Source organism: Anomalospiza imberbis, chromosome 22 (genome assembly GCF_031753505.1).
Source record: "Anomalospiza imberbis isolate Cuckoo-Finch-1a 21T00152 chromosome 22, ASM3175350v1, whole genome shotgun sequence".
NCBI lineage: Eukaryota > Metazoa > Chordata > Aves > Passeriformes > Viduidae > Anomalospiza > Anomalospiza imberbis.
Window position 1 is genome coordinate 5,755,691 of NC_089702.1, and position 22,270 is coordinate 5,777,960.

At 44.7% G+C, this 22,270-nt stretch overlaps 1 protein-coding gene across 2 annotated transcripts in view; it reads right to left on the reverse strand.

The window, feature by feature from the left end:
* Nucleotides 1-3,167: 3,167 nt before the first annotated feature.
* The window catches only part of KPNB1 (karyopherin subunit beta 1), a 31,558-nt gene continuing 12,455 nt past the window's right edge, over nt 3,168-22,270 (reverse strand). The window contains exons 6-22 of one of the 2 annotated variants that reach the window (XM_068211858.1): nt 21,900-21,959; nt 21,709-21,798; nt 20,372-20,482; nt 18,658-18,759; nt 17,267-17,491; nt 16,118-16,309; nt 14,470-14,600; nt 13,167-13,314; nt 12,841-12,912; nt 10,416-10,560; nt 9,704-9,786; nt 8,903-9,010; nt 8,138-8,281; nt 7,518-7,623; nt 6,556-6,670; nt 5,796-5,957; nt 3,168-4,706 (exon numbers count right to left, since the gene is read on the reverse strand). In XM_068211858.1, coding sequence (XP_068067959.1) covers nt 4,706; nt 5,796-5,957; nt 6,556-6,670; nt 7,518-7,623; nt 8,138-8,281; nt 8,903-9,010; nt 9,704-9,786; nt 10,416-10,560; nt 12,841-12,912; nt 13,167-13,314; nt 14,470-14,600; nt 16,118-16,309; nt 17,267-17,491; nt 18,658-18,759; nt 20,372-20,482; nt 21,709-21,798; nt 21,900-21,959 — 1,995 coding nt within the window. In that variant the 3' untranslated portion in view covers nt 3,168-4,705. Of the gene's footprint in view, nt 4,707-5,791; nt 5,958-6,555; nt 6,671-7,517; nt 7,624-8,137; nt 8,282-8,902; nt 9,011-9,703; nt 9,787-10,415; nt 10,561-12,840; nt 12,913-13,166; nt 13,315-14,469; nt 14,601-16,117; nt 16,310-17,266; nt 17,492-18,657; nt 18,760-20,371; nt 20,483-21,708; nt 21,799-21,899; nt 21,960-22,270 lie in introns of those variants that run through there. The other variant, XM_068211857.1, reaches the window with a different exon arrangement.

The window sequence follows — 22,270 nt, forward strand, 5'->3', positions numbered from 1 at the left end:
CCCTAAAATACACCAAAAACCCCAAACCAGCCCTCAAACCCCCAAAACCAGCCCCAAAACCCCCAAACCAGCCCTCAAACCCCCAAAACCAGCCCCAAAACCCCCAAACCAGCCCTCAAACCCCCAAAACCAGCCCTAAAATACACAAAAAAACCTCAAAACAGCCCTCAAACCCCCAAAACCAGCCCAAAACCCCCCCAAAAAAACCAAAACAGCCCTCAAACCCCCATACCAGCCCTAAAAAACCCCATAAAACCAAAAAAAGCCCTCAACACCCCCAATAAAGGCCCCAAACCCCTCAAAAAAGAAACCCAAAAAAGCCCCCAAACCCCTCAAAAAACCCTCAAACCCCAAAACCAGCCCTAAAACCCTCCCCCAAAAAAGCCCTCAACACCCCCAAGAGGCCCCAAACCCCTCAAAAAAAAACCCCAAAAATGACCCAAACCCCTCAAAAAAAAAACCCCAAAAAAGGCCCCAAACCCTGAAAAAAACCCCAAAAATGGCCCCCAACCACTCAAAAAAAAACCCCAAAAAGGCCCCAAACCCCTCAAAAAAACCCCCAAAAAGGCCCCAAACCCCTCAAAAAAACCCCCAAAAATGGCCCCAAACCACTCAAAAAAAACCCCAAAAATGGCCCCAAACCACTCAAAAAAACTCCCAAAAAAGGCCCCAAACCCTGAAAAAAACCCCAAAAATGGCTCAAAACCCCTCAAAAAACCCCCAAAAATGGCCCCAAACCCCTCAAAAAAACCCCCAAAAAAGGCCCCAAACCCTGAAAAAAAACCCCAAAAAAGGCTCAAAACCCCTCAAAAAAACCCCCAAAAAAGGCCCCAAACCCCTCAAAAAAACCCCAAACCACTCAAAAAAACCCCAAAAAGGCCCCAAACCCTGAAAACCCCCCCGAAAGGCCGCAGGCCCTGGAAGCGGCCCCAGAAACGCGCTCCAGGGAGGCCGGACGCGCCCCAGACCCCAAGAAGCAGTCCGAGCCCAGTCTGCACTGCTCTCAGTTTATTCTGCGCCGCCGCCGGCGAACGGCCCCGGCGCCGCTCGGCTGCTCCCGCCCGCCAGCGGCTGCTTTTATTAATTATTATTATCATTATTATCATTATTATCATTATTATTCCATTTTGTACTCTTTTTTGCAATTTTTTTTCCTTGAATTTTCTCCCATGTGGTTCCACCTCCGGGAAGCGCCGCCCCCGCCCCGAGGGGAAAGCAAAGGGCTCGCTGGGAGGGGGAGCCCAGCTTGTTTGGGGTTTTTTGGGGTGTTTTGGGTTTTTTTGGGGTTTTTTTGGGGTGTTTTTGGGTGGTTTCGTGGGTTCTGCGCGGCGGGCAGAGCGCTGAAGGCACATTCATGTCTGATACCCTGTAGGAGCTGGGCAGCGCCGGGAGCGGGGAAAAGGGAACGAAAAGGGAAGGGGAGCAGGGAAAATGGGGGGAAAAGCAAAAAAAAAAGCAAAAAAACCCCAGGGAAATGGAGAGATGTGGTGGGGGAAGAAAAAAAGGAGTGGGAAGGGTTGGGGGAAATGGGAAAATGTTGAAGGGGAAAGGGAAAAAATGAAGAAAAATGGGAAAAATGAGGAAAAACGGGGGGAAAAATGAAGAAAAATGGGGAAAAAATGAAGAAAAATGGGGAAAAAATGAAGAAAAATGGAAAAAGAATGAAGAAAAATGGAAAAAAATGAAGAAGAATGGAAAAAGAATAAAGAAAAATGGAAGAAGAATGAAGAATGGAAAAAGAAGAAGAAAAATGGAAAAAATGAAGAAAAATGGGGAAAAAAATGAAGAAAAATGGAAAAAAAAATGAAGTTAAATGGGAAAAAAATGAAGAAAAATGGAAAAAGAATAAAGAAAAATGGAAAAAAAATGAAGAATGGAAAAAATGAAGAAAAACAGGGAAAAAATGAAGAAAAATGGAAAAAAATGAGGAAAAATGGAAAAAAATGAAGAAAAATGGAAAAAATGAAGAATGGAAAAAAAAAGAATGGGAAAAAAATGAAATAAATGAAAAAGGAAAAAATGAAGAAAATTTGAAAAAAAAATTGAAATAAATGAAAAAAAGGAATAAAATGAAAAAATTGAAATATGTGGAAAAAGGAAAAAAAATGAAGAAAAACTGGAAAAAATTGAAATAAATAAAGGGAGAAAATGAAGAGAATTTGAAAAAATTGAAATAAATGAAAAAAGGGAAAAAATTTGAAGTAATGGAAAGAAAAGAATAGGGAGAAAAAAAATGGAAAAATAAGAAAAATGAGAAAAGAAAAATGGAGAAAAAAGAGGAAGAAAAATGAAAAAAATGAAGAAAAATGGGAAAGATTAAAATAAATAAAAGAAAAAATTTAAAAATTAAAATAAATGAAGTCAAGTGAAGAAAAGTGGAAAAAGCAGAGCAAAAAGAAAAATAACAATGGATAAGAAAAAAAATAAATAAAATGGAAAGGAAAAACAAAGAAAAAAGAAAAATAAAGGGAAACAGAAGAATAGGAACAGGAAAAAAACCCAAGAAAAATTAAAAGGAAAAATTCTGAGAAAAAAGATCAAGAAAAAAAAAAGAATAAAGAGAAAAACAGATGAAAATTAGAAGAAAAAAAGAAAAAATAAGAAAAAAATTAAAAGAAAAAGGAAAAATCGAAGAAAAAAGGAGAAAATAAAAGAAAAAATGGAAAAATAAAGGATAAAAATGAAGGAAAAAATGGAAAAATGCAAGAAAACCGGAGAAAAATCAAGGCAAAAAAGGCAAAAAATGAAGGAAAAATGGAAAGCAAAGAAAAAGGGAAATCAAAAGGAAAAGTAAAAGTGGCAGGAAGGGAGGAGCAAATCCTGCCCCGTTTTCCTGCTCCCCCTCCCAGGAGCTCTCCCGACACCTCCAGAGCTGAAACCAAGTGAAAATTCCCAATCTCCAAACCCTGAACCTCCTGGGAAAACAAAAAAAGCGTTCCTGCTTTTTATTCTTTTTGATTTTCCCCCCTTTTCTCCTTTTTCCAGAGGAAAAAATCCGCTCCCAGCGCGGCGAGAAATTCGGGAAGCGGCAGAGAAAAATTTCCTCGTGGATTTCTGGGGAAAAAAAACCCCCAAATCCAGTTAAAAATCCCAATTTTTCCCTGGGTTTCCCTCTGGAAAAGAGCCAAGAGTGTCCCAAAAAAAAAAAAAAAAAAGGAAATATTGGGGAATGTTTGACACCATTTTATTCATCTTCAACTGCAGTGGAAAAATAGAAACCTTTTACAAGCGCCGGCGTTGTCAGCTCAACTCAAGTTATATATTTATATATTTTATATAAACTTCTTTTTTTTTCCTTTTTTTTTTTCCTGTTTTTTATTTTTTCCTTGTGTTTTTCCAAGTGCAGCAAGAGACCAAAAACCACATCGAGCCTGATCCGAATCGAGCCCCGAGAAAGCAAAAAAAAAAAATCCCAAATAATTCCAAATAAACGGCTTTTAATCCCATTTTTTTTGTGTTTTTCTTCACATCCAATTTCCTCTCCAAACATCACCTGAATTAAAAAAATTTTTCCTTCTTTTTGTGCATATTTTTCTTTTTTTTTTTTTTTCTTCACCTCTTTTTGAACTCTTTGGCACAATTTTGATTCTGCTACAGTCCGAGTCAGGAGATCTCTTTTCCCAATTTGCAGCACTTTAAAAAAAAAATAATAATCTGATTTTTAATTTTTTTTCCTGACATTTTTGATTTTTTTTTTTTTGGAATTTTTGAAGCCTGAAACTGGCTGGACAAATGGATTTTTCTATTCCCTGCAACCCAGAAATTGTGTTTTTTCCCCCATTTCTACATTCACAGTTGAATATTTAAGGAAGGAAAGGCGCTTTTGTTGCTGAGCAGGACAAGCCAAGAGCTCCAAACATTCAGCATTCCCTAAAAATAAAATCCCTAAAAAAGCGACTTTCCTTAAATTTTTTTTTTGTCTTTTTTTTTTCCCCCTCTTTTCTACTTTTTTCCCCATCTCTCACTGCCTGAACCTCAGTTATGAAATGCAACAGCTAAACCCTTAAACTCTGTATATTTTAGATTTTTTTTTGTCTTTTTTTTTTTTCTGTCTTTTTTTTTCCCCTCGGAATTTTGTTGGGTTTTTTTTGTGTGGTTTTTGGGGAAAAAAAAGAGAGAAACTGCAATGAATTCTTTTTTTTTTTTTTTTTTTTTTTGGGAAGTTGAGAATGTGGATATGACCTCACTCACACACACTCACTCCTCTTGAAATTCCTCCTCTCTCCTTTGGGATTTGCCTCATCCCGGAGATTCCCAAATCCCTGGGAAATCCCAAATCCCTGGGACAATCCCAATTTTCCACCTTGCTCTCTCTCTCTCTCCAGCAGCCAAAACCTCACAGAGCACCACTTGAATCCCAATTTTCCCCGTTTTTCCCTCATTTTCTCCTCCGAGCTCAGCCGCTCTTGGGCTGGTGGGAATTTTGCTTTGTTTTCCCCCCTTTTATTTTTTTTTTCATTTTGTTTTTGGAACTTTTTGGGGCACAGAATTCCCTCTCCTGGATGCCGGGGGTCACCAAACGTTGGGATCTGTGTTCCGAGCCTCACTCACTCATCCTCAGCATCCTCTCATTCCCAAACATTCCGCACACGTCCTCACTCCCGGGGTTTTTGGGGGGTTTTGTAGGAGATTGGAGATTTTTCCTTTTTTTTCTTGGTGTTGTTGTTGGTTTTTTATCCTCAGGTGTCGTCCCAATGGTAACAGATCTGGAAAAGGGGAAAAAAAAAAGGATTTAGGGGGGAAAAGGGGATTGAGGGGGGGGGGAAAGGGAATTGGGGGGAAAAAAGGGGAGGAAAAAGGAATTCAAGGGAAAAAGGGGATTCAGGGGAAAAAGGGAATTCAGGGAATCAAGCAGAAAAAAGGGAATTAAGGGAATTAACAGGAAAAAAAGGAATTCGGGGGGAAAGGGGAAAAAAGGGAATTCAGGAAATTAATAGGGAAAAAGGGAATCCAGGGGAAAAAAGGGAATTCAGGGATATAAGAAGGGGATTCAGGGGATTAAGTGGAAAAAGGCATTCAGGAAAAATGGAATTTGAGGGGAAAAGGGGGGAAAAAGGGAATTAAGAGGAAAAAAGGGGACTCAAGGAATTAAGGGGGAAAAGGGAATTCAGGAAGAGAAAGAAGATTAAGGGGAAAAAAGGGCATTAAAGGGAATTCAGGGATTCGAGGGCAAGAGGGGAATTCAGATAATCAAGATGAAAAAAGGGAATTCGGGGGGAAAAATGGGGAGAAAAGGGAATTTAGGGGAAAAAGGGAATTTAGGGAATTAGAGCCCGTGGAAGTGTTTAAAAGTGTGGGGATGTGGCTCTTGGGCTGGGCTCCGTCTTGGAGATTTTTCTAAACTTAACAATTCCAGGATTAAAACAAAAAAGCCCCAAACCTGAACACCTCAAATCAGGAGAGGAAAAAAAAAAAGTGGGGGAAAGAATTGGGTTGGATTCAGTCTTGGAGGAGACTTTTTCAACTTTAACAATTCCAGGATTACAAAAAAAAAAAACCAAAACCCAAAAAAACCCTGAAAAACCAAAACCAAAACCCCCAAACCAATAAAAACCACCCCAAAACCAAAACAACCCACTCAACACCCCAAATCCCAGAAGAAAAAAAAGAGAGAAAAATCGACTTTTGTGGGATCAAGAGAGAAATAAAAACTCCCAAATGGGGCTTCTTTCCCACCAAAACGCAGGACAACAACCCCGCAGAAAACAGAACTTTGGGACTGTGACTCTTCCCAGGCTAAGCTGAGCCAATTCCATGATTTTTTAGGTGGGAAAAAAATCGGGATGAGCCCTCACCAAGCTTGGTTCTTGAGTTTCCTCAGCTCTTTCGTGGCCCAGGTCGCGAGGGTTTTCGTTTTGTTCGTCTTGGATCTCCTCCCTTCCGTTAGCAGTTCGTGGATCATGGGTCTGGCTTCTACTAATTTCAGGACATCCTTCCCAAAAGCTGTACACAAATCCCTGGAAGCAGAGGAAAATCAGGGAAAAAAGTCATGTGAGTGGCAGAAAATGCCTGTCAGGGGTGCCGAATTTGGGAAAATTCGGATTAAAAAATGCTCGAGTTCTTGTTCAAAGGTTGGTTTCTCCATAACTCTCCTTAAATTCAGCAGGAGAAATGAAAACGCCTCAACGTGGCTCTGTTACCTAAGGATGAGGGGTTTTTGGTCCTAAACTCCTGGAAAAATCCTAAATCTGGGATTTTTGTGATGACTTTCTCACCTAGTCCCTTGCCTGAGGAATCTCTTCACACCTTGAGCAGAACACCAAACTCCAACCCCAAAACTGACCCTAAAAACCTCAGGCAGGCAGGAAAAAGGGGCAGATTCCAGGATTTGAACCTGGCTCCCTCTGTTCCCTAAGGATGAGGGGCTTTTTTGGTCCTAAACTCCTGGAAAAATCCTAAATCCTGTGATGATTTTCTCACCTGTGAAATCCCTTTATGCTTGGAGCCAAACACCAAACTGCAACCCCAAAACTGACCCTAAAAACCTCAGGCCAGCAGGAAAAAAGGGCAGATTCCAGGATTTTTCCGGGGAGAACTGGGATGGGGAAGCCTCACCCTATGAGTCCGGCGGCGCAGGCCACCACCCCATCCGTGTGATCCTCGTCCCCCGCGATGTGGTCGATGTAGGACAGGATAAATTCCACCCTGGGCTGCACCAGCATCACGTCAGCTGCAGGGGAAAGGCTTGGTCAGAGCTTTGGGAATGTTTGGGACGCTCCCAAAAAAAAGCCTGGGTCCCACCTGGATGCTCCCTCTGGGAGGGAAGGGGAAATGACCCCGGGTTGTTGGGGATTTTTTGCCGTTTCCTGCTCTGAGGGTTTGTTGTCGCAGGGGAGGGATGGGGCAGGGATGTGACAGCCCCAGGAGGCTCAGGGGGAGCTCCTGGATCCCTGGAAATGTCCCTGGAATGAGGGCATGTGGTACTGGGAATTAACGGGGGGAAAGGGGATTCAGGGGAAAAATGGGAATTCAGGGGATTAAAGGGGGAAAAAAAGGAACTGAGGGAATTAACAGGATAAAAGGGAACTGAGGGAATTAACAGGAGAAAAAGGAATTGAGGGAATTAATAGGAGAAAAGGGAATTGAGGGAATTAACAGGAGAAAAGGGAATTCATGGGGGGAAAGGGATTCAGGGGAGTAAGGGCAAAAAAGGAGATGTGGTTTGGAGGTGACACTGGATGATTTTAAAGGAAGGGAGGGAGCAGGGATGTGACAAGGATGTGACAAACCCAGAAGGAGGCTCGGGGAGGTCTGTATGGGATATTTGGGAATATTTCTCCACTGGGAGGGTTGTAAATGCCCAAAAGCAGGTGGATATGCCACTGGGGAATGTGGTTTGGAGGTGACACAGGATGATTTTAAAGGAAGGAGCAGGGATGTGACAAAGATGTGACAACCCCAAAGGCAGGCCTAGGGAGAGGTCGGTATGGGATATTTGGGGATATCCAGGATTCCACCCGGAGGGGGCTGGTTTCCAGAACGGTTCCCGGGGTCGATCCCACAAGGATGCCACTCACGGTGCACGTTCTCCTGGTCTCCCTTGAGCCCCTGGATGATGCCAGTGTAGGCCTCCAGGCAGCCCTCCCGCAGCTCGTTCAGGTAATCCACCATGTCATAGTCGGACTGGGGACAGACACACGGACAGAGCGATGCCTTCAGTTTTAGCTCTCGTATTTTCCAGGTCCTGAGCTGCCTTAGTGTGTGACTCTGAACTTCATATAAAGCGTTAGCAAGTTCTCCTCACAGCTCAGTCACACAAAACAACCCTTTCCCAGCCCCAGGACCGAGGACACCGCTGCAGCTTCAGCCCCGAAAAGTGTAAACAACCAAAAGGCCCAAAAAGTGCAAACAACAGCAAACTGAGGGGAGCAATCCGGGAGGATGGGACTGCCTGACCTGGAGCTGTAACTGGACTGTTAGCCCCAGTGCGGAAATGGACCAAAACTTATGAAAATGTGAAAACTCATGACTCTGAGTCCTTCTTGGGTGTAGCCAGGGCCAGGCTCCTGTACTGCCCAAGGCGTGTCCTTGAAGGGCTTTTTAATAAATCCCTACTTTAATCCTTGAACTCTGTGCAGCCTCTTTGGGCATCAAGGTGAGAGCCCGGGAATGTCCCCAGGGACTGGGGACAGCTCACCTTGTCCACCTGGGCCTGGGATGCCTGCTGGAGGGTGTTGAGCACCACGTCCAGGTACTTCTTGAACTCGCCCCCGATGGCCAGGGCGATGTCCCCGAACACCGAGAGGATCTGCGGCTTCACCGACCTGTGCACGTTCTCGTTCTGGGAAAAAAGAAAAAAGTCCCAAAAAGGTCCTGCATCAGTGTGGCAAGGGGGAAAGGAAAAGAGGGAATGGCCTCAAGCTGCACCAGGGGGTTTGTGTGGGGTGCTTTGGAATGTTTCTCCAGTGGAAGGGTTGGAAAATGTTGGAGCAAGTACAGCCAGGGGTCGGAAAATGCCCGGAAATGTCCCAGGAACGTGGGGGAAAGGGAGGGGAAAGGGAGGAAGGAATTCAGAAGGAATTCAGGAATTCAGAATTTGGAAGGAATTCAAGAGGAAGGGAGGGAGGGAGGGAGGGAGGAATGTAGAAGGAATTCAGGAATTCAGAAAGGAATTCAGGAAGGAATCCAGGGAGAGAGAGTGGGAGAGAATAAGGAGTCTGGGAGGAAATCAGGAATTCAAGAAGGAATTTATTTAGGAACTGAGCAAGTTGATAAACGAGACATTCCCCCAGAAGCCAAACCCCTTGCCCCCAGCACCTCCTGGCCGCCGTTCAAACCGCGCGGCGTCGCCAAACACGAGACGTTCCCGGTGAATTCCTCCCACTTTTCCCAGGCTTCTCCCACCTCCCACTCCCCTGGGAAGAGCGAGCACCCAACTGTTACTCGGGAATCTCCCACTCACCCCCAGGTTCTCCAGGAGCAGCTGCATCACCTCGTCGCAGAAGGGGAGGATGTTGGACTGCAGGGCTCGGCACAGGTCCCCCACCAGCCCCACCGCTGACAGGCAGACCTGCAACGGAGCAGGGATCAGTTCCGGGATTTGGGATCGTCCCGGGGATCTGGGGTCGTCCCCTGGGGATCTGGGGTCGTCCCTGCGCCCCAGAGGGATGGGAGGGTGATTAAATCCTGGGAATAATGAGCTGGTTGACAGCACGGAGGTGAGGCACGAGGGCAGCACATCCAGGAGTGGCAGGATTTCGGGATGGAAAAACATCCCTAAATTCCAGTTTCAAAGGGGAAACCCCAGCCAGGGTTTGGGCTGGAAAAACATCTCCAAATTCCAGTTTACAAGGGAAAGTTCCAGCCAGGACCTGGGGAAAAACACCTCCAAATTCCACAGTTTCACCCCATGCGGGCCACCAGGATTTGATATTCCAAGGGGGAAATCCCAGCCAGGATTTGGGCTGGAAAAAACCCCTCCAAATTCCCCTGGAGGGCACCAGAATTTGACATTCCAAGGGGAATTTGCTGCCTTATCCACACTTTTCCTTGGGAGTAACTAAGAAAACATAAGAAACCAAAATTCCACGCTCCAAGGTGGTTTGGATTTGAGAATCCTGGGATTGTTTGGGTTGGAAGTCACCCCACTGGATGGGCAGGGACACCTTTCACTATCCCAAAACTCATCCAGCCTGGCCCTGGAAAACTCCAGGGATGGGGCAGCCCCAATTTCCCTGGAAAAAGGGAGAAATCAGATCCACACCTGGTACTCAGCGTAGTTTTTCAGCCCAATCCCAAGGAAAGGTTTGAAGGCATCCATGTACTTCAGGAATTCTCCACCCAGGACTGTGCAGGGAAAACATTCCAGTGAGAAGGAAAATCCCAATTTGTGCCATTTGCCACAAACAACAAATCAACGTCCCTCAAATTCCACCCAAAGCCAGTGAAAACCAACTCTCCACTCGACAACTGAGAACACTGAAACTATCCAGGTCCTCCAGGCCTGGACAAATTCCCAAATTCTTACTGGAAGTAATAAGAAAATACACCAGACCACAATTCCATGCTCCAAGGTGGTTTAGATTTTAGAATCCCGGGATTTCTTGGGATAAAAGGGACCTTAAAGTGACACCTTCCACTATCCAGAGTTGCTCCAAGCCCTGTCCAACCTGGCCGTGGACACTTCAGGCATGTGAACACCCCCAGCTCTCCTTTACTGCCTTATCCACATTTTTCCTTGGAAACAGTAAGAAAATACAAGAAGCCAAAATTCCATGCTCTAAGGTGGTTTGGATTTCAGAATTCCAGCATTTCTTGGGTTGAAGGGGGCCTTAAAGTGACACCTTCCACCGTCCCAGGTTGCTCCGGCCTCGGACACTTCCGTGGATGGAGCGCCCTCCCCACCGTCCCTGCACCACAAATTACATTTTTCACCACTTTGCCCAAAATTCCCGGATCCAACCCCATTCCCTGACCTTCCACCAGGGTGCTGACGGCCATCAGGGCGTCCTCCTGCACCCCCCCGGAGCCGGCCGTGCTCTGGAACATTCTGAGCAGCGACGCCATCACCACGTCCGAGATCTGCAGCGCGTCCTGGTGCTGCACCTTCCGCAGCACGTTCTGAGGGGAAAATCACGGAAAACGGGCAAAAGTCACCGCTCATCCCAGCATTCCCACATCCCCTGGTGCTGCACCTTCCGCAGCACGTTCTGAGGGGAAAATCACGGAAAACGGGCAAAAGTCACCGCTCATCCCAGCATTCCCACATCCCCTGGTGCTGCACCTTCCGCAGCACGTTCTGAGGGAAAAATCACGGAAAATGGGCAAAAGTCACCGCTCATCCCAGCATTCCCACATCCCCTGGTGCTGCACCTTCCGCAGCACGTTCTGAGGGGAAAATCACGGAAAATGGGCAAAAATCACTGCTCATCCCAGCATTCCCACATCCCCTGGTGCTGCACCTTCCGCAGCACGTTCTGAGGGGAAAATCACGGAAAATGGGCAAAAATCACCGCTCATCCCAGCATTCCCACATCCCCTGGTGCTGCACCTTCCGCAGCACGTTCTGAGGGAAAAATCACGGAAAACGGGCAAAAGTCACCGCTCATCCCAGCATTCCCACATCCCCTGGTGCTGCACCTTCCGCAGCACGTTCTGAGGGGAAAATCACGGAAAATGGGCAAAAATCACCGCTCATCCCAGCATTCCCACACCAATGGGTGCTGCACCTTCCACAGCAAATTATGAGGGAAAAATCATGGAAAACGGGCAAAAATCACCGCTCATCCTACAAGTAAAGCATTCTCACACCCCTAGGAGCTTTGATAAGGATGAAAGAGCTGCTGTTTGAACCCTTTTGCAGCCAAAGAAATCTGCTTTTGTGGCTGCAAAGTCCCGTTCATTTGGCTGCATTCAGATTTTCCAGCTGAATTTCCCTTTCCTGCTGCATGGGCTGTTCTCAAAGCTTTGCCATTTGTAAGCTGGAATTAAATGTGACCAGCCCAAATTTAGCCTATTAAAAAAAACGTAATAGTGAAATCCTTTTTTTTCTCCCTCTGTCGCAGCTGAGCTTGTAGGGGTTGAACCCGAGTTTGGCTTCCGAATTAAAGTTTAGAAATGCTTCAAGTGGTTAAAATACAACAGTTCCCAGGGAAAGAAAAAAAATTCCTTAATTTCCAGAAGAAAGTAATTATTTAAAGTTTAATTTTTCACTCCACAAAGATGGACTTTGGCTGTTTATATAATTAAGACTTGATTTATGGAATTACAAGATGGTTTGGGTGGGAAGGGAGCTTAAAAATCCCCAAATTTCAAGGACAGGAACACATTCCACTAAACCAAGCTGTTCCTTCCAGGGATGGGATTTTCTCACTAATTTTCAATATTAACAAATGTTTTTTTCTTCTGCTGGATGTTCATAACTGCATTTCCAGCAAATAAAAAATAAAAAAAATAATAAAAAAAAAAAACCACCCACAAAAAACACAAACAAACAAACAAAAAAAAAACAAAAAAAAAGGAAAAAGCCCCATAGATTTTATTTTTTTAATACTGAAAAAACCCCCTCTGCTGAGCTTTACTCAGTGTTTTTTAAGTATTTGCTGCAACTGGGTAAAAAATTCAGGTTCAGGTTCTGGGATAGTAAAAAAAACACATTTAGAAATTAAAATTGGCATCTTATTTCCACCTAGATTACACTCCCCAGGCAGAGATCAGTGCCTATCCTGAGAGAGTCCAGGGTGAAAATTCCCCATTAAAACTCTTTCTAATGACAGATTGTTCCCACTTTGCATTATTTTCAAAAATTACCCTAAAGTTGGAGAGTGAACACAACCACAAAGCTTCTGAGGATGAAATGAAGGATTTCTCAGATCAAGCTGGAGACCACCTGGGTTGCTCTGAGCTGATTTTGGGGGAAAAAACCCTTTTTTGAGTGGTGTTTGCAGCAGTAAGCACTGCACTGGTGGCTCCTGCTCATTAGCAGATGTTTAATTGGGAATTCTGAGGACACTCAGAACATTTTAATTGCTGCCATTTGGATCAGGAGCACCAAGCACGAGAGGCAGATGAAGGAATCAAAGCGTTGAGGGAAATTTTGTTGTTGTTGTCTGTGAGATTGTTGAGGCTGTAGCCAACCCAAGAACCAATCTGACAGCACAGACAATCTTTTATAAAATCCCCAACAGCATTCTTTGAGTCATATTGCCCCGAATTTTGTCACTAGAGCACAACTTCGAGACTTCTGAACCTTGCATCACCTCCCACGTGTCAGCTGGGACCCAAAATCCACTTTTTTCATTCAATTCTCAGCACCAGGAGCTGAGGATGGAGCTCCAGGGGCTCAGAAACACCTCAAAAATCACTTTATTCCCACAGCAAACCCAGGAGAGAGGAATTTACCTGGAGAGTAGCACAGAGAAGGGACTGGAGGTCGTTGAACTGGATTCTGTCAGAGGTGCTCTGGATGTGAGACTGAAACAAGAACAAAATCCCACGTGTGAAGAGGCTGCCTGGGATCCTGGCAGCTCCAGGGAGAGCCAGGTTGTACTTTAAATATTTGTTCTTTTCAGATTTCAGAGCAGAGGGGCTGTGAAGAAGCTGAATATAGAATCCCTGAGTGGTTTGGGACCTTAAATCCCAAATGGGCAGGGACACCTCCCACCATGCCTGGATTTGGACACTCCCAGGGATAGAGCAGCCTCAATTTTAAATCAGGATTTACCCACCTCCATCTGCAGCACTTGCTGGAGCCTCTCCATGATGACCAGGGTGGTTTTTTGGACAGCAGGATAACAGTCCTTGGCACTGTTTTTCACTATTTCCATCAGGGATTCATAGGCAGAACTCCTCAAGTTATTCTGGTGTCCATCAGGTCTGCAACAGGAGGAGGAAGATTTGCAGCTCCAAGTGTGTGGAAACAGATTTTTTTTTTTTTTAATTTTAGTAAACCAGCAACAGCTCCATTTGAGTGCTGTGACAAGTAGGAGCCACTTGAAAAGCCTTGAAATAAAGGGAATTTGTGAAGCTGCTTTTGGCACATTTCTTTTTAATGATTTTCAGTTTTAAAAATGATTTTCGGTAGCTCTCACAACAAGGAGAGGGAGAGAAGGAGCCTTAGAGCTGGTGTCAGGTGAGCAGCACTTCAGAGCCCCTCCCCAGACACCCCTGAGGGTGTGAAATTTGGAATAAAGGCACCTGAGATGATTGATGGGCTCCAGAGCCTTGAGCCAGACACTCCGCTCTTGGCTGGATGTAAATGAAGACAGGGAAAGAGTTTAAATTTTGAACTGAGACAGGGTTTTTAAAGAAAATCAGCAGCAAAAAAAGCTCCATCAGTCCATGGAGCTGATCCAGGGACTGAACCTGCAGCTGCCAGATTTATGTGACCTTCAAACCACCATAAAATTTGAGTTTTTTCCTGTATTTCAGAGCAAAATCTTTTGCCAAATCTATTTTCTGTTTCAGCTGGGATGGGAATGGGAGATTAAGTTGGTCCCTGGCTCTTCCGGGAGCACCTGGAGCTGATGGAAGGGACGGAACTCACAGAAAAACAACCAGGAAAGGAACAAACAGGGATCCCTGATCACGTCCTGCTGCAATTTCTGATTATCCAGGGCGCCCGCAGCCAACGGGGCTGAGTTTTGTGGCTGCACAAAAAGGGGCAGAGTCTTAAAAGTGTGGAGTTAAACTTGGAGATTTGAGGGAAAATGGGGGAGACGTGAGGGGAAATGGGAGAAGTGAGAGGGGAAAATGGGAGAAATGTGAAGAAAAACGGGAGAAATGTGAAGGGAAACGGGAGAAGGGACAGTCCTCGACTTCCTAAAACCAGATACGGACAAAATTATGATAAATTATTCAGTGGGAAGAGCTGTTTTCCCGGGATTTGCATCCTCTATTCCTCTGGGGTCTTTCTTCAATACCCAATAAAGCCACGTTTTAATCCAACACCAGATCCCAGCTGCCAAGAAGAGCCCGAGAGCGTGGAGTGGGAAATAAATGAAAAAAGGCTTTTTGGAGAGGTAGTTTTACCTGTCTGCAGTCTCCAGCAGTTTCTGCACTATCAGCTCAAAGGAGGAGGATAAGCAGTAGGTTGCTGGTTCTTCCTGATCATCAGCCACATCTGCAGCTTCATAGGCAGCTTCAGCAAGGCTGGAGAAGGCCTGGAACACAGAATATCAAAAATATCCATGGGTTTTCCACCCTCACAGCTCCAGAAATTCAGATACCAGCAGTTTTCATTAAAAAAAAAAAAAAAACAAAAAAACCCACAACCCAAAAATACAAAAAAATCAAAACCAAAACAAAACAGAAAACCCAAAACCAAAAAAACCCCAAACCAACCAACCAAAAAACCAACTAACCAAAAAACCAAACAAAACCCCACAAAAACAACAAAAACCCAAGGCAGCAAACAAAAACAAACAGGAAAAATCCCAAATCACAAAACCCCACACCAAACAAAAACCACAAACTAGAAAGTGTGCAGGGTGAACAATTCCAGAGCAGTTTAACTGTGCTACAGGTGGGTGAGAGGAGCTAAAAGCTTCCTGATTTTTTATTTTACTCTAAATCACCCAGGAATCATCATCAGGAGACAAAAGCCACCTGGATTTTTGCCAGGATAACAGAGCAGGGAAAAGCCCTTTGTGCTGGTGAGACTTGGAACCTCTGGAATTGTAAAAAGAAGGGATTCTGTCATTTCTAGAAGTTGTTTTGACAGGAAAATCCTCCTCCCCAGCTCAGTCTGAAGGAGCAGCTCCTGGAAGGCAGTGGGGACGTGGAGACCACACAAAGCATCAGGAAAAAAAACCCCTGCTTCCCAAATTATTTCTGGGATCGCTCCAGGAGCAGGTTTGGGTTTGGGCCTCAAGGCAATCCAATAAAAAGCTTAACTCAAAAATTCCTTTTTCTCAACCCCACAACAGCAGGGACAGCTGCCACAGCATTCCCAGACTGAGGCAACTTATACACTCAGTGAATATCAGCATTTCTTTTTCCTAAAATAAGTATTTTAATTTATATTCAATAAAGCCCCCGACAGGAGGGTGGAGCCAGGTGGGAGCTGGGCTCTGGTTGAGGGAAAATGGGGGAGATTTGTGAGGGAAAAATGGGAAAATGGGGGAGATTTGTGAGGGAAAATGGGGGAGATCCGTGAGGGAAAATGGGGGAGATTTGTGAGGGAAAATGGGGGAGATCCGTGAGGGAAAATGGGGGAGATCCGTGAGGGAAAATGGGGGAGATCCATGAGAGAAAAATGGAGGAGATCTGTGAGGGAAAAATGGGAAAATGGGGGAGATTTGTGAGAGGAAAATGGGGGAGATCTGTGAGGGAAAATGGGGGAGATTTGTGAGGGAAAAATGGGGGAGATCCGTGAGGGGAAAATGGGGGAGATTTGGTCGGACAAGACCAAACAACCTCAAGGGATGTCCAGGCTGGATATTAAGGAAAATTCCCTCATGGAAAAAGTGCCAGGCATCTGAACGAGCTGCCCGGAGCAGGGCTGAGCTCCCAGTCCCTGGAGCTGCCCACCAAGTTCACGGATGAGCCCGGAAGAGCCAGCACAATTTAGCGCCGCTGCTGGCACGACGCTCGGTGACACCAAAACCCTTCCCGATCCCACCGGGAGCGGTCCTTGCGGGTGGGTGTGAACTGCTGGCGGGGCTGGGGGGTTCCTCACCCAGCAGACGTTGGTGGCCACCCTGGGCTCGGCGCTCAGCCCCTCCATCAGGCACTGCAGCAGCGGGGCCAGGTAGATGTCGTTGATGGCGGCCTCGGGCAGCATCTCGCAGATCCTGCCCACGGTCCAGGCTGTCGTGTCCCTGACCACCACGCTGGGATCCTTCATCAGCTCTATCAACGTTGGCATGGCCTGGAAGGAGCCAGGAGAAACCAGGTGAGGTAGACAGTCCTGCACTCGTCCCAGTCCTGTAGCTTATTTAGGACGTGTTTTGTTTCGTTTCGTATTAACGGCTCTATTCCCTAACGCGACCCTTCTTCCGAACACCTTCACCAAGGATGGTTTTACCCAACAGGCCCAAAATGAAGGCAGCTTCTACATTCAGTAAATACTTTAATTTTCACTCCTTCAAATGCGTTTCTTCCCATATTCTTTTCTATCAGAGTCCCAAAGCAGACTTGAGGTAATTTAATCTGAGTGCTGGGCTATGGATCAAAATCAGGATTTGGATTTGAGATGTTCTCCTCCAGTTAACCCCAGGATTTTGGGCTCAAAAACCCTCCAAAACAGGTGAAAACCTTCTGGTTTTCCTTAAAATAAGTGCATGTGGAAATCAGACATTCTCCCCCAATTAACCCAGCAACCCTACAAAACTCAGGCTCCAAAAGCCTCCAAAATGGGTGACATTCTTCTGATTTTATTTTAAATAAGACCGTGTGCAAAGCAGACATTCTCCTTCAAATCACCATGCAATTTTTAACTCTAAAAACTCTGAAACAGGAGTTTTTTACCTCCGAAACCAGATTACACCCTTCTGATTTTCCTTAAATGGAACCCTCCAAAACCCCACCATACACCCTTCTGATTTTCCTTAAATGGAACCCTCCAAAACCCCACCAAACTCAGGCTCCAGAAGCCTCCAAAACAGGTGAAATCCTTCAGATTTTCCTTAAAACAAGACCATGTACAAAGCAGACATTCTCCTCCAAACAACCATGCAATTTTTAACTCTAAAAACCCCAAAACGAGAGATTTTCACCTCCCGAAACCAGATCACACCCTCCCGATTTTCCTCAAAGGAAAACCTCGCTCACACCTCACGCCCTCCCCTGAAGAACCACGAGGTTTTGAGCTCTGCCAAAAGCTCACCTGTATTACTAAAGGCTTGAGCTGGTTGGGCTCGGGCCCTTCCAGGATGCATCCGAAGGCCATGACGGCCGCATCCCGGTACCTCCAGTCGGGGTTTTTGATGTGCTCCTTGATGAAGGGCAGCACGTGGGGGACGATGTCGTCCTCGCAGCACGTGGCCAGCAGCATCAGGCACACCCCTGCTGCCTTGCAGGGGTTCCAGTCGTCGTCGTCGTCGTTCTCGTCCTGCAAAACAAAACAGAACAAAACAAAAATCCCTCTGATGATGCCTCTGAGGTTTTAAATTTTTTTTTTTTTTCAGATTTTTTTGTGCCGGTTTAGCGTGTGGGTCTGGGCTTCATTTTTAGGGTTGGTGAGCTTTCTTGATAGAGGAGGGAGATAAAATAATTCCTTTTACAGCCTGGGACCAAGGGCAATCATACAAGTTACAAGAGCACATTCCGTCAGGAACAGAGGGAGTCACCAAACCCCTCCAGAAACCACAAATCTTGGGAAGCACAGCTCCAATAAATCCCTGGAAGTGTTTAACAGGGACTAAGGCCTCAGAAGTCCCAGGAATTGGAGCCCACATGAGGCAGGGGCTGTGGAATATTTGGTTTCTATCCCAAATATTCTGTCAGGAATACAGGGAATCCCCAGATCTCTCTGGAAAGCACAGCCTCAATAAATCCCTGAAGTGTTTAACAGCGAGTAAATAAACCCAGGCTCAAAAATCCCAGGAACTGGAGCTCAGATGTTGGACTATTTGGTTTCTATCCCAAATATTCTGTCAGGAATACAGGGAATCACCAGATCTCTCTGGAAACCACAAATCTTGGGAAGCACAGCCCCAATAAATCCCTGAAGTGTGTAACAGGGAGTAAATAAACCCAGGCTCAAAAATCCCAGGAACTGGAGCTCAGATGAGCTCAGATGTTGGACTATTTGGTTTCTATCCCAAATATTCTGTCAGGAATACAGGGAATCACCAGATCTCTCTGGAAAGCACAGCCCCAGTAAATCCCTGAAGTGTTTAACAGGGAGTAAATAAACCCAGGCTCAAAAATCCCAGGAACTGGAGCCCACATGAGGCAGGGGCTGTGGAATATCTGGTTTATATCCCACATATTCCAAATAGGAAGAGAGGGAATCACCAAACCTCTCCGAAAAGCACAAGTGCTGGGATGTGATCAGGGAAAAAGGAGGCAAGTCCCAGTCTCAGCCCAAAAACTGCTGCATCACTGGCTCAGAGTGGTGCATGAAAGCTCATCACAGACCAGGGACCGCCACCTCCTGTGGCATTTTTGGGATCCAAATGGGATTTTGAGGAATCCAAAACCCCATTCCCAACAGAGCCGGGGGGGCAGGAAGAGCTCCTGAGCTGCAATTCCCTCAGGGAACGTGGAACTCACCTGTTTTGTTAAGGTCTGGGTTAGAATAGGGACCAAATATTGCAGTGCCCCCTTGGCATAGAACTTGCTGGTGTGCTCTGGGGGCCGTCCTTGTTCTGCTGCCTGGAGAGAAGAGAAAGAGGTGAAAAGTTTCTTTTCATCAACATTTTTATCTGGTTTAATATGATTTTATTTTTTTCCAGCATTAAGAGGCTGAATGATCAACTCCAGGAGGCTCAAATTCCCTTTTTCCCCCCCTCTCCTCCCCAGCAGGAATTCTGAGTTGCCTCAAGGGCACTTTGCACCGAGTAAAATATTCCAAAATCCACTTTAAATATTCCAAAATCCACTTTAATTCCTCATCCCTCCTCACAGGGCACAATTATCCCCATTTTCACTTGGCTGTCAGGTGTAATTACCAAGTGACCCCGAGGTGAAGGAGCAAAAGGTTTGGAGCAAATAAATCCCACCCCACTGCTGCTGCCTGTCCTTTTATCCTTGATTTTTTTATTATTATTATTTTTTTGGGAATCCAAGCATAAATATAGATTTATCTGCTTTTAAAAACACGGATGTGATTCATGCAGAGCCCTTCAAAGTTTCAGCTGCTATTGATCTCCACAGATAATTTCTGCAAACAGCATCCGCATGCAGAACAATTCCCCCACATTCCTCTCCAGCCCCAGCCATTCCACAGGATAATTAACTTTATTTCATCCAGAATTCCAGGTTTCACTCATGAATCATGGGTCTTAGGGAACGTGAACCATCTTTTGGGGGAAAAAGCCCCTCATGGCTATGACAGACTCCAAAATTCCAGGATGCCTCCAGATCAGCAGGGAATTAAGAGCTGCTCTTGATTTCATGGGATAATTACTTTTATTTCATCCAGAATTTCAGGTTTGACTCATAAATCATGAATTTTAGGGAATGTGAACCATCTTTTGGAAGAAAAACCCCCTCATGGCTGTGGCAGATCCCAAAATTTTGGACATTATTTCATGAATCCCATGGATTATTTCCAGGAAAAACATGGGAGAGCCCTGTGATAGGAGCTGCATGTGGATTTGGGTGGAAATAGAGAATAAGAATGGTAAAATCGGGAATTCCCAGGGAATTCTGGCATTCCCAAAGGAATTCCCAGGGAATCCTGGCATTCCCAAAGGAATTCCCAGGGAATCCTGGCATTCCCAAAGGAATTCCCAGGGAATTCTGGCATTCCCAAGGGAATCCTGGCATTCCCAAAGGAATTCCCAGGGAATCCTGGCATTCCCAAAGGAATTCCCAGGGAATTCTGGCATTCCCAAGGGAATCCCAGGGAATTCTGGCATTCCCAGGGAATTCTGGACTTCCCAAAAGGGAATTCCCAGGGAACTGCAGCATTCCCAAGGGAATCCCAGGGAATTCTGGCATTCCCAGGGAATTCTGGATTTCCCAAAAGGGAATTCCCGGGGAATCCCGGCATTCCCAGGGAATTCTGGATTTCCCAAAAGGGAATTCCCGGGGAATCCCGGCATTCCCAGGGAATTCTGGATTTCCCAAAAGGGAATTCCCGGGGAATCCCGGCATTCCCAGGGAATTCTGGATTTCCCAAAAGGGAATTCCTGGGGAATCCCGGCATTCCCAAGGAAATCCCAGGGAATTCTGGCTTTCCCAAAAGGGAGTCCCCAGGGATCCCGGCATTCCCAGGGAATTCTGGCGTTCCCAGGGATCCCGGCATTCCCGGGAATCCCACCTCGGAGGCCTCGATGGCCAGGTCCATCTCCTCGTCGCACACGTTGGACCAGAACTCGATGCCCTGCAGAGCCACCTCGTCGATGTCGCTTTTCATCGCCTCGATCGTGATCTGCCAGGCGAGAAAAAACCAGATCCCAAGGATTTATCCCACCTGGAATTCACCCTGCTTTGCGGCGGATCGGGGGACACTGTGGCTTGTGGGAAGTTCAAGTTATCGATGTCAAAACCACAGATAATCCCATTTTTTCCTGTATTTTATCACATCAAGCTGAGTTTTTTGCTCCATTTGGAATGTCAAGGATGGGGTTTTTAGGGTTTTTTTTTATGGGTTGGGATTCTCAAGGATACAAAGGAAAATCAGGAATGGAAGTTTTGAAAGAGATGGTCGTCAGAAATAAAAATGGAAAATATAAAAAGAAATTGAGGGAGATTAGGGAAATAAATATCAGAAATATCAATATAAATAGAGGGAGAACAGAGAAACAAATAGGAGCAGTATAAATAAATATATAAATATAAATAAATACATATAAATATAAATGGGGAAATCAGAGAAATAAAGATGAGAAACATAAATAAGGGAAAATCAGAGAAATAAATATGAAAAATAAAAATATGAATAAATATGAGAAATAAAAATACAATGGGGAGAAATCAGAAAAATATAAATCAAAAGAGAGGGCTATCAGAAAAAAATAAATATCGATAAAAAGAGAAGGAGATTGGCCAAAAATAACAGAAATATAAACACAAATGGGAGGAAATCAGATAAATAAATATGGGAATTATAAATACAAATTGAGGAAAAAGAGATAAATCATTATTAAGATAAATACAGGGAAATAAATTTCTATAAAGAAATAATTTTCAGAGAAATAAATTTCAATAAAAACACAGGAAGATAAGCTAAAAAAATGAAAAATGTAAATACAAACAGGGGAAAATCAGAGGAATAAATGTGAGAATTGTAAAGAAAACTTATTTCTTTATTATAAATAAATCCTTTACTATACATTACATTATTACGCATTAAATTATTATTTAATATACTCTTTCTATATTAATGTATAACATTAATATTATAATATTAACATACCAAGATGTGTATTTACTATATATTAAGCAATTATATATTCATTATAAATAAATAAATGCATATAAATTCATGCAAATTTATGTATACTGTTTATAAATTCACATCATAATAAAAACGCACCATAGCAATATATTTACTTACTGTGTATTAAATATTTATATACTCATTACGAACGAATAAACTGATTATTTCGTAGCTAATTAGAGAATGATTGGCTAAACAAAGCAGAAGCCACTCACAGCAAAGAGGGCAGGCCCCATGTAGGTCTCCATGTACTGATAATAAAGGGACATTATCTTCACCAGGTTCTGCAGGGCAGCCACTCGTACCTGGGGCACAAAACAACGCCCAGCGTCACCACATCTCCTGATTTTTCCATGTTCTTCGGCAGGCAGAGATTGCCCAGGAAGGGGATTCGGAATTTACTCACCCTCGTGTCTGGGCACTGTGTGGCTTCACAGACTACTTGCATAATAAAGTGCCTTTCGGACTGGAAAAAAGAGAAATAAAAGGGTATTAAAAGGGGGTTTTAAAAAGAATTTCAGGTTTTAAAGGCTTCCCAGGGAGGGTGAAGTTAGGTCTGGACCAGCACAGGCACAGGGTAACACACCCTGCTCTATTTTAAACCATCTTCCCCCAGGAATGGGAGTATTTTCCACCCAAAATGGGATTTTTTTCCCCAAAATTGGAGTGGGTTTTTACCCCAGAATGGGAATGTTTTGACCCAGTCCCAGGAGCATCCAGGGGGATCAGTCCTGGGGTCAGGTGTGATTTATGGGGAAAAGGGAGAAGGAAAAAAAA